Raw genomic sequence first — 12,343 nt, 5'->3', positions numbered from 1 at the left:
GTTTCTGAAAATTAGTAAAAACATGTCTTCAAGAAAATTTTGTAATTTTAGAAGCACTGAGATTGGATTTTATGCTACTTTTATTTAATAATCACAGTGAATCCAATGTTTTAAAACCATGGAGTGGTGTAGCCAGACCTATGGTGATGCCAGGGCCTAGCTACTTAACAATTAGCATACCTTACATGTCATTCTAGGGAACCTGTGGGCATTCTCCCAGCTGATTTTTAAAAGTTTGATCCTCTGAGATTGAATCTGGGAATGATCTCAGCAGTTTATCACAATGATAGTTCTTTACTGTTGTATTTGGGGTGATTGACCTATATAAGCCATCCCGATCTTGGTATTAAGTACATGTTACCCAGGAAATTTTAACATTAGGCCCTGTGAAATTTAATGTGATGCTGTTTTCACCAAATTTTTTAAAATCTTTATTATTTATTTATTTAGCAGGGCTATAATGCTGATATACAATTACAATGGGTGTACAGTAACTATAGTGAGAGTTCTTGGCTACTACTGCTACTGAATAGTTGCCTGCATGACTGTTGTATTATGGTGACTATTGTATTAGAGCATCTCAATCATTTTTAATGTAGTGGGAAGTGAAAAGTAGTGCTGCTGAGGGTTTCTTAACTATAATGGATATAAGGTCAATGCAATTACATGCATGCTACTGAAATACAGTGCATGGTATATAGTTTTTTGCTATGATACATTATCAATAATAACGTACCACTGAGAACTAAAATTTAAATTTAACTGTTGAAACCTCGGAAACCTATCTAGATCCGCCACTGCATCAGGGGTATAAAGATTTTTTGTAGTTAAAGTTATGCACTACTTTTTTTTCAAATACAAAAGATGTCTGCAAAATAATGCTTTGTCTGTCTGCATGTGTAACTAGATTTGCGAAAAGGGGTCTTCCACACACATCCACTTCCATGAACTTGGGAGATCATAACTTAGTGTGCAAGTAACATATAATTTTTTCCATCCATTAAGCTATGTTGGTACACACTACTGCCCAAATTTCAAGCCAATAGCATAACTCATAGGCTTGAGCCAATTATGCTTTTGAGTGTGCTCAAAATCCAGCCTATTATGCTCAAAATTATGCTTTCAGAATCGATTATACTCTAGTGTTGGCTTATTAGAGTATATCATCCTTTCCTGACTGCTGTATTAGTAAACAACTGTTCTATTAGAGTATCTCGATCTTATTTCCGCGAAGTGTGATAATCAGCCAAGAAACAACAAAAATAATAACATTGCACATTTTCTTGATATGAAATGCAGTATTAAGACGTAGTGTGTTCCTGTTTTGCTGTATTTTTGGTGTGCACACTGCACATTTAATTTTAAAATCTTGAAAATCATTCTATTATGCTTGAAATTATGTAGGCATAATTGGCGCAAGCCTAATAACTCACCAGTTATCAACCAGTTATCATTTCACATGTTGTAAATCAGTTATACAATCTCATATAACAGTAAAACTTTTGATACCACTAGATTAACTATCTTCCAATATAGGGACTAAAAATCAATTCAACAATCAGGAGTATACAAATACAGTGGTGATTATACAGCTAAGGGCATAGGTTCATTGATTATTGACTGTCTCTACCTATTATCACCTTACGTGTAAATATCAATTACCTATCGTTGACTTTTTGCAAGAAATGGAGATAGTTTGTTATGAATTTGATGAAGTAATACAACTGTGCAAACAGTCTAGAGAAGGGTCTACACCTAAAAATGAATTCATTTGAGCCTGCAGTTTAAGAGATATGCACAAACAAATTAGCTAAATTTATATTTACAGATTCCCCATACATACAAGTCATTGTTAATTTGTAAACACTGGCTATACATCCACTTTTTGCACCGTTCATTAGTACATTCAGCCCACTCCCTCATTAGCTTCCCAGCACTTGACAAGTCATCCTGGTACAATCCAAAGTATATGGAACATCCATTACTAGAATTTCCTTGTCTTGCACACCATATTGATCTTCATCTTCTACTTATGAATCAGAAAATACCTCAGCTACCACCGGTGCCTTCTGTGTTGTTTACAGACCTCTAGGGTTTCTGGGCTCTTTGCTTTACTCTCTCTCTTCTTTCTCAATTCAGCTTTTCTTATATCTCTTGTCGTTTTTATTACTCTCCTCTTTTCTCTGCTTTCCGTTCCTCTTCTTCCTTTTTCTTGTTTTTCTTTTTCAATTAAAAGTGCTATAGACTCAGCACTTGTAGCACTCATAGCTGTTGATTTAAACTTGATGGATGCTTTTGGTACCACTCTTCTTTTGTCCAAATTTTTCCTAAGCTCTTTCACAAACATTCTGGTGTTTGCTAGACTTGCTGAAACCTGTAAGAAAGCTGTTCTGGTGATGGCACTGCATTTTCCTTGTCTACAGTACTGTCATCTTCAGTGTTACAGTTCAGTTGTTCAGTTTGCTCCTCATCTACCTATGCCGCTTGATGACAAACTCTCTGGAAGGTCATTTGGGTGTAGCTGTTGTACCTAGGGCTGCACCGATTCTAGTATTGGTATCGGTATAGGGCCGATACTGCTGTTTTCATGAAGTATCGGAATCGGCCATTATATTGTTGCAGATACCGATTCTTATCACGTACACGGAGAATGAAATAACATTCATTTACTTGCTTATTTTACTAGCACAGTGGACGCCTAAAAGCGTCAAGTATAACACTAATAGCTAACTACCAGCAAAATTACTGATCTATGCTGAAACTTACGTGTGAAAACGCTTTACTGAGAAAAAGATTGATATACTCTAATAGAACAGTCAATAACTCTAATAGAGCAATCAGGTAGAAGTGACAGTTTCAATATTAGAATAAGCACTATTATGATATTATCTACACTTCTCCAGAAGAATATATACTGGATTATCCACTGGTTTGCATTTCAGTGACTTCTTTTTTTGTGAATCTTGATTGGCTACTTCATCATAAACATAAACCATACTGAAAACGTGTACAAGAATACCATGAAATGCTCTATATAATAAATGTGTGCACTATGAAGTAGCTACTTTAAGGTACTTGGTATCGGTACTTATACTTTCAGATACTTCCCAGCTGAGTACTTGGTATTTGAAGTATCGGTAAAAAGTGGAATCGGTACAGCCCTAGTTGTACCCATGATACATATACGTATATAATCATCATAAATGTTGTAGCTATTATTTGAAACAATTCAGTTTGCTCCTCACTGAATGAGATAGGTGGTAGAACTGGACTGCTTTCTTCTAGACTGCGTTTACCAAATCCATCTTGTAGATTACTTGAAAGTTCTTTGAACTGTGTCACAGCTGGTGTCATTACTGGTATTACTGCTGATGTCTTATTGAATATCGATATGGCTTGATGGCAGTAGAATTGAATGGATAAACACCGACCTTTCGAAAACCAGATACAACTGTATGTGTTGTATAGACAATAGCCAAGCCTAGCTGAAAAGTGATGAGAACTGAAATCTGGTGACCACTTTACCATAGTTGTCGACTATGTGCTCATGACAAACTGTTATTTTAAAGGACCAAATGAACCCACATCAAGAGGCTGAGTCACATGAGTGGTATGGGGTGGCAAACAAAAAAGGATAACTGTATTCGTTTCCCCTGCAAACTTTATGGCCTTCAGATTATAATGTGAGGAATGCCCATCAAAAAGCAACAGCACAGGTCAAGAAGGCGGAATACTTTAGATGAACTGCTTACTCAGCCACTAACAGCTCATGTCCACCCTTGGATCGACACATTGTGTATCTTGTATTTGGTAGCTTTCCTCTTATCCATTAATATTTCAAGTGTTCCCTCTTAAAAGTCACCATTGGTGGTACCATAGTACCTACGGCATTAGGATTGTGATCTTTGCCTTGTTCCCAGAAGATGGTCCATAAACTTTTTTTATGCGTTTAGGTGCTACACATTTAAGTTGCTTGTGGTCAAGTGACATACCTGACTCATCCTTGTTAAAAATACAACTGGGATTATCCATCAAACCATTAACTTCCAAAGTTTTGCAATACAAAGTAGTGATCTAGCACTGACTGGCTCACTGCATTAAATCTACAATGCGAGAGTGGATCTGAGGTTCACAAGAATGAGTCAGGATGTCTTTTCATAAATTTATACCACCATCCTTCTCCATTAAATTTAATCATTGGTAACCCGTCCTTTGCTTTTTTCTTCTCCAACAACCTCTTCACACATTCTATTACTACCCTTTTTGTTTAGCCATTCCCCATTTTGCAACACTCTACTAGAAAATCAGCCAATTCTTGATCTTCCTCTGGTGTTAGGAAACCTGTTGGACTAGGCTTTGTTCCATGCTTGACTTGTCCAGAAATTCTGAAGAAGGTGGCACGTCATATTGTTCTGCAGCTTTATTCACCCCCATCCTGTTAGAAATAACTGTATTCATTGCTTTAGCCATGGATTCTGGGTCCCAGAATTTGCAGTGTTTAACAGCACCAGGATGCTTTACTTCAAATTTTCAAATCCTTGTCTTCCATCCTTTTTTAGCAGTAGAAGATTGCTTCCATTTAGGCACCAGTCTTGATTGCTGACTTAGCGAGCTAGTGCATGTTGTTTTTATTACAGCTAGCTATTTGCATAAGAGCACGCCGATTCAAATTAGAGGCATTGAACTGTAGTACTTCGTCCATAGACAACACCATAGATATACTATGTACCCATGACATCGCAAAGCTTTGTCGCCAACACTGTCAGATTAAAATTGCGTGGGAAAAGTAATGTCATGCATTTGCCAAAATATTATTCGCCAATTTCTGCCAATGATCAATTCACCAAATTTTCTCCCGCCAAAAATTTCCGCTATACAGTACATGCAGTAGATTTGTCCTGCTAAATGGATTTCTTGCAAGCCAATTAAATGCTGAAGTAATAGTTAATTGTTGTTTCTACCAGGAGCCCACAAGTGCTGTAAGGCACACTTGCAGCGCTTATACTATTATCTATCTGTTTGCATTGTTAGAGTCATCCAGTACAAGAGCAACAAGTATGTTTACAAGTGTTAGTGATTTGTGCTGTAATATTATTTAGCAAACAAACAATTATAATACATTTTTGGCACTGGAGCACTTGACACACTGGTTTAATATACTACAGTAGGCTGTTATCTAAACTATTTGTATTACAGGAACTTCTATTCGTCCTACTGCAACTCCAAGTAGGTTTTTCAGTAAATAATATGTACTTTTGCATGCACATAACTACCAGTAGCTGTACTTAAGGGTGTATATAAAATAAATCCTGTGAATAGCAGGTAATATTTGTGGTAATAGGATTGGAAAATTATGGTCCTGCATAATGTACATACGTACTATATGGAATATGAAGTTTATGAGTTTATGAACCATGCTTATATAAAAAGTTTACCTAGCATTAGAAATTCTACATGTTTAATAAGATCCTTGCCAACTATAGACATAATATGTAGGTGGCATGTGAATTTGAGGCTTGTTACTGTACACAGAACTCTGTAGTAAGTATTTAATAATGGATTTATAAATTCCCTAACTTTTTCACTGGTAGGACATTTGCATGTAAGAAATGCTGTGTGTTGTGGTTGTGTACACTGTGCACACACATGAACTCTCTTTTTATAGGCATAGATATCTGCAGACTCCAGCCTGAATCTGGTCTATGTTTAGCTTACTTTCCAAGTTACTTTTACAACTCATCTTCTCGAATGTGTGAAATGTTTGTCTATGGAGGATGTGGTGGTAATGAGAACAGATTCCGTACAATTGAAGACTGCCAAGCAGCATGTGGCCGAAGTTAGTACTACCCATTTTTATGTGGTTAAATATGTTTCTTATAGTTTTTGTACATACATATTTGTTATACTATTGTACGTTTCAACTATCTTGCATGTGTTTTGCTTTCAGGTATTAATGTCTGTGAGTTAGATCCTGAGTCTGGTCCCTGTGAGGCATACATTCCAAGCTTCTTCTATAATGCAACTTCTCAGAGGTGTGAGCGATTTGTGTATGGCGGATGTCAAGGAAATGGAAACAGGTTTTCTACCACCGCTGAATGCCGAAAAGTTTGTGGTAAGTTTTACGAACTTGCAAAACTCTGTAAAAATCGCACATGTCCTCAATGGTTACTAGAGACAATATATACATACACGTATGCTAAGTGCATAATATCTGAATCTTACACTTTGTACCACTATAATTATATGGTATTTCATTGTTTTTAATAGCTACTGACATATGTGGACTTCAAGCTGAACCAGGCAACTGCCGAGCTTCTATCTCAAGCTACTTTTACAATGCAGCCACTGGAGAATGTGAGATGTTTATCTATGGTGGATGTGGTGGTAACCGAAACAGGTTCAGTGATATTAACAGCTGTAGGAGAACATGTTCTGGTATGAGAACTATACGTCGTGCAGTGCATTTAAGACTAGTGATGCATCTTGATCTACAGCATCTACTACTCCAACTCCAGTTTTGCCAAAAAGGAATGTCATTGTTGTCACTGTCAGTTTCACTGGAGATGACCTAGAAGCTATGGTGACTGATTTTGCAACTGAACTAACAACTGTTCTTGTTAACAATGGATATGAAGATGCAGCTATTCGAGTTATTGATGTTTCATATGATGATAAGGATGAGTAAGCAGCTATACTATTGTACTATGCAAGGTTGATTCTTACTTATATTAAGTATACTTACAAAAGCGTTTGAAATAATTATGCTCAATGGATCTTAGTTCTCTGTCTCTGTTTCTCTGTCTGTCTCTCTCTCATCACTGTGTTCTTACTTACCATATTGCATCGAATTACAGCCCAGTCATATCTGGCATTTGTTTCTATTGTAATTCTCTATACCCTCACAACTAAAATGGGCCTAGGTGATTATATGGAACTGACAAGTCAACATGGTACATACATATACTGTACTTTACTTTTTACTGTATGCTTATGTAGCTACTGGTGTTTCTAGTTAGATTTGGCTACATTTACTATCATTCCCATGAATTCTAGAACTGTCTTGATCTGCTAACACATGTAAATATTAAATAAGTTTTTAAATAAACGCTATGTAATTGCTTGCATTTTCCCCAACATACTGAAATACTTTATGTTTTTCTTCCACAGTGTGGTACTATCAGTGGCAGTATATAGCAGGGAGGATATCATTGATGGAGCTACTATTGCTGCCTTAATCAATGACAACAAAGATAACTTTGATACTTCTGTCAGTGGTGCTGTAGTAGGTATGTTTTAAGTGATCAGTGAGAACTTTGACATGATATTTCATTGCAGAAACTAGTGATGATTCTGGTGACAGTGATGGTATATCTAGTGGAGCAATAGCTGGTATTGTTGTTGGATGTATTATTGGACTGATCGTTGTGCTACTGGCGGCTGTGATGGTATTGTACTACGTCAGAAAACAATCTGGTTCTACTTCAAAGTATGCAATGAAGTACGTAAGCATTGATAGTCTATAAAACATTAATGTTTAAGGAAATGTCAAACAATATTGTTATGTTAATCCTTTATTATAAGACTTACTTTTGAGCTACTTTTTGTATCAAAAGTAGAAAATAAAAACACACATTGAAAAGCATACCTCTAAGATAACTGGTCCCAAATTTTGTTGATTAAGCTTGCACCTTACCAAGAAAACTTTAACTGCAAAATACATTTGTGGTTATAAATAAAAATCACTGTTTTTGGTTCCTATTATATAGTTATACAACGGCCACGAGTGCTCTGCCTGATATAAACGCACGAGCCTGAGGGCCGTCAGGCCCGAAGGCAAGTGCATTTATACAGGCAGAGCACGAGTGCACGTTGTATAACTGTTATGTACCACTCACCTAATAGGTGGGGAGAGTCTCACAAGACAGCTGTAACGCTTATAAAGGCCAGGTTTCTAACATCGATTGTGGGTAACCAAGCCAGACGTTGCGATGACGTTCTCCCTGCAGTACTGCAGCCACCTGAGATATTGAAAGCTAGTACGCTATGGGTTATATCACTAACCTGCATTCGCTGTTCGACTCTCATCATGTAGTGCTCAGCATGCCAGCGTGCCATATAGACTAAGCACCAGACTAATCGCCATAGTGATTCTCTCGAGCGGAAAAAAGCAGCTAAATAGACGGTTTAAGTAAACAAAACCTAACTACTAAACGATACTAGTCTAATTCTTACTATTCACACTGGCTAAACTCGAATGTGGTGGCATGACAAAACTGGTTACCACAATCGAACGTAAAGGTTAGTATTATTTAGAATATATTTGTTTTATTGAGTCATTGTCGAAGTGGACTACAGTTTAATCTGGGCTAAGATGGCACCAGACTAGTAAGGTGTATAAGTACATTTATATATATGTAGACTAGAGTTGCGCCACCCGCGTTGGCTTTTTCGATCGCCATTGGCTGCTTGTAAACATTATACGTATTGGTGACGTTATGGCCCACAATCGACCTTTACATGTCAGGCAATAAAAGAATTCGAATGATCTGTGAAGTGTCTTTCCACCTATTAGGTGAGGTGTCGTAGTGGTCTTCGCCACCGGCACTTGTGCTATGCTGCACAAAACCGCAGCCAGTGCAATATCTGTATATTGCACTGCGGTCGGTGCATTATAACTTATAATGCACTCGTTGTGGTCTACAAAACCGCAACCAGTGCATTATAAGTTATAATGCACTCGCTGCGGTCTGCAGCAGTGCAATATACAAATTATGGCACTGGCGGTGCCTTTGAACTGCCCACGCAGAGTGGTACATAGTGTAATACACACCTGTCTGTCACACACATGCCACAACCACATACTATTATCTTGGCGTACATGTGTTACATGTTCCATTACTTTCCGTCAGTCTTTTATTTTATTTTGTGAATTGTCAAACCGTATGCCACTATGCGGTAGTAAGAGCCTGAACATGTATGTACCAGCTAGGTCAACCACATAAGTAATCAAAATATTTAAAAACATTAAACTAAACCAATAAAAGAAAGTAAGTGTTCAGGTGAGCTCATTCATTTATGTAATACACAAAGCTGAAAGCTTTAAAGTCCATTAATATCGTACATTATTGAGGGCTTGTAACTAGCCTCTTTTGGGACCAGTTAATTGATTCTGTTGTGAGAAGGCAATCCTTTTTCAGAGGTAAACTTACATTGGTAAATGCATGTAGGGACCTCATCTATAAGGGTCCTTTTAAGAGAGGTTCAAAGTTCATTAATCCATGAATTATGAAAATGAGGGCTTATTGTAAACAGTATAAGTCCACAGAACATGTTTCTGGTTCCCTGCCTGGTCATTTTTTTTGGCTGAATGAACTGTGCAATCACCAGAGAATGAAATTTATTATTGGAAAGGTTTTATGTCTTGTAGACACTCTTAAGAATCGCTAACTTCATATGTTTGCCCCTATTAGAAATGTTGCGATCTTAAGTCGTGGTCTGACCAAAAGTTGTTACAGCTTCAGATTTCACAATGTTTTACAGGAACAGTGAGGGGAAGTATCGAGCATTCTATTGCAAAAACCTTCCTAAGCAGAATAACTTGCCATGGCATAAGTATGTTATGTACTTTTACCTACTAACTCACTTTATAATACCAACACTATAATCTTTCAGTACGATTCCTTCACAATAACATTATAAAAAATTCCAAGAATAGAGCACATACATTTTTTGCCCTCAAAAGTGGTGTCTTATTGTGCACACGTGTTTTATGGTGTGCCACACCCTAGATTGCAACATGTCTATAATTCAAAGAACACCACATCAAAAATCTTTAAAACAATAATAAAAAGGAGCCTGGCTTGTGCAAATCATATGGGCATTTGTATAATTCAAGCAAACTCATTGTATCAAAATGAATTTAAGGTCATCAGTTTTACTGTTGTTTTCACACTGTAGAAATAAGATCAAGATACTCTAATAGAGCAGTCACTTGCTCTAATAAGGCAGTCAGGAAATTCTAATAAAACAGTCAGCTCTTGAGCATAACCATGATTTTGAAAGCATAATTTTGAACATAAGATATTTGAACACTGCTCAAAAGCATAATAGGCTATTTTCAAAGCATTATTGGCTTCCGCCTGCTACTCACCTGGTCAATCTGGGGAGTTGGTAGGACCAGAAACTTATGTTGCGCAGCCTAACATATGTATTGTTCTATTTTGTTAGTGGATCTGAAGGATTCAACAATCCAGTGTACATTGATCACAAACAATGAAGAGATGTGATGTTTACCTGACACATAACAACAGCAATGTGTATGTGTTTGTATTATAGTGTGTTTATGACTTATTTTTTGCAAATATTTCCCTGTATAATGGCATCTGTATAATATATGCTTTCTCTATTTGTGTCATATGTAATAATACAATAGAGTGTGTATAGTCCTGGATAAAGATGAACCTGAAAGATTTTGATAGTATTACTATAAAGCGCCACAAACAAAGGATTCATGTATGAAATGCAATGCTGTTGAGGTTATTAATGATAATTTCACAGTACGTAATTACATACACAAAGCCTTGGGGTTTAACAAAGAGAAGTGAAATACAGTGGAAGTTGACTGAAAATTATCTCTCAAGTTACTGCTTCACATGTACACTTACTATGCCATCTATATTGTAACTTATAATTAGCACTAAAGTTGTACTGATTCTCACTTTTTAGGCTTAGCCGATATTTGTCACCCTATAGTTATTTTATCTATAGTTAATTATAAGTTGCACTTGTGTATAATCAATGCCCAAGTCAAAGCCGTTATTAATCAAAAAATTGCAAGTGGGCTAGTGTCCCAATCATCATGTTTGTTTAGGGTTTGGCTTGTGGTCACCAACAAACCTTAAACAAAATACTGATCATGATTCAGAAGTACACACCATGCAGAAGGTATATAGTAGAAAGAACAGACATGGACTACTCAAAATATGCATACCTTTTTTATATGTTAATTTTCATTTAGCTATATGCATAGCATGTAGCCAGATATATCATCTTTCACATAATTATTATAGCACTTATACTATACAGGGGCGGATCCAGGGGGGGGGGGCTTTGGGGGCTGAAGCCCCCCCCCCCCCCTTCATATTTAGACTTTACTTGATCAATATGCTGAGTATTATAATGAAATTTTGTCTTAGCATAATTATATGATCACTAATAATACAAATACTCATAAAACCACCTTATAAACGTCTTTCCAACGTATTATCAGTGGATTTATGCTAAAATTTATGCAACAAGGACCCGGATCAGCATTGGAGGTTTACAATAAAGCAGTCAGCTAACTACTCTAATAGAACATTCACTGGAAACATGTAGTTGGTTCTGTTATGGAATTTTTCCAAATCTGCCTGCACCTATACATGCAATGAAGTGAATTGGTCTGTTTAAAGGGCTTCATTCATCTACTTGTGTAGTTAATATGTATGACAATACTTAATTCAGGTTCACAATTTCCATTGAAAATGCTCTCAGATTCAATCTTGAATTGTTCAAATTTCAAAATTTTCCACTTTCAACATTATTATTCTAACATGCACCTATTCAGTGTTGTGCAATTGTGAGAGGGGTGCATCATGTACTTGGTTGTCTGTACCTACCCAAACTTTTCCATTAGCAAAATGCTTCAGAGAGCCATACCTATAATCTAAAGGCAGTATATAAAATATCTACAGGCAGAAAACATTATGAATTTTATGTGGAAATGTCTCCAAATTGCAGTGTTTTAGCATCTATTTTTCAAAATTTTCCTGGGGGGGGCATGCCCCCAGACCCCCCTAGTTCCAGCATGCTTCGCATGCTGGGAAGTGTGCTTCGCTACCTCTACCCAAGAGATTAGTACCTTGAGTTAGCCCCCCCCCCTTTTATAAATCCTAGATCCGCCCCTGCTATAGTCTTCATAAAGTAAGTGCATGTGCAGACAATTGCAAAGGGGTAGAATACAGAGATATTGAGATTGCTTGATACTATTGAAACGATCGTATTACGCATGCATGTGCAACAGATACAGCCAATGAAAATTACTCTTCGTGAAATTCAAATACTGCCGGATATTATGCTGTTTAAATTTCATTGGTTAATTTCATTGACAAAAAAAGGCTATCAGTCTGCTAGCCACAGCCCATTACATGCCGTGTTGGTAAAAATAGCAAATCACTGCGGGATAGTTACTTCAATTCTTTTCCGAGAACGCTTACTGTTACCATAGATAATATACCCCACTCAACTGAATGAACGAGTTAAACACACGCGATTCTAAAAATAGATGCAGCATAATGCTAATATG

General features: G+C 36.9%; 1 protein-coding gene across 1 annotated transcript in view; it reads left to right on the top strand.

The window, feature by feature from the left end:
• The window catches only part of LOC136267459 (papilin-like), a 36,924-nt gene extending 26,457 nt beyond the window's left edge, over nucleotides 1-10,467 (top strand). The window contains exons 19-26 of the mRNA XM_066062621.1: nucleotides 5,197-5,226; nucleotides 5,666-5,836; nucleotides 5,948-6,112; nucleotides 6,268-6,435; nucleotides 6,495-6,681; nucleotides 7,168-7,286; nucleotides 7,336-7,498; nucleotides 10,228-10,467. Coding sequence (XP_065918693.1) covers nucleotides 5,197-5,226; nucleotides 5,666-5,836; nucleotides 5,948-6,112; nucleotides 6,268-6,435; nucleotides 6,495-6,681; nucleotides 7,168-7,286; nucleotides 7,336-7,498; nucleotides 10,228-10,276 — 1,052 coding nt within the window. The 3' untranslated portion in view covers nucleotides 10,277-10,467. The remainder of the gene's footprint in view (nucleotides 1-5,196; nucleotides 5,227-5,665; nucleotides 5,837-5,947; nucleotides 6,113-6,267; nucleotides 6,436-6,494; nucleotides 6,682-7,167; nucleotides 7,287-7,335; nucleotides 7,499-10,227) is intronic.
• Nucleotides 10,468-12,343: the final 1,876 nt, after the last annotated feature.

The sequence above is a fragment of the Dysidea avara genome, chromosome 9 (assembly GCF_963678975.1).
Source record: "Dysidea avara chromosome 9, odDysAvar1.4, whole genome shotgun sequence".
In the NCBI taxonomy this organism is placed as follows: domain Eukaryota; kingdom Metazoa; phylum Porifera; class Demospongiae; order Dictyoceratida; family Dysideidae; genus Dysidea; species Dysidea avara.
This window is presented reverse-complemented; position numbering and strand designations above follow the sequence as displayed.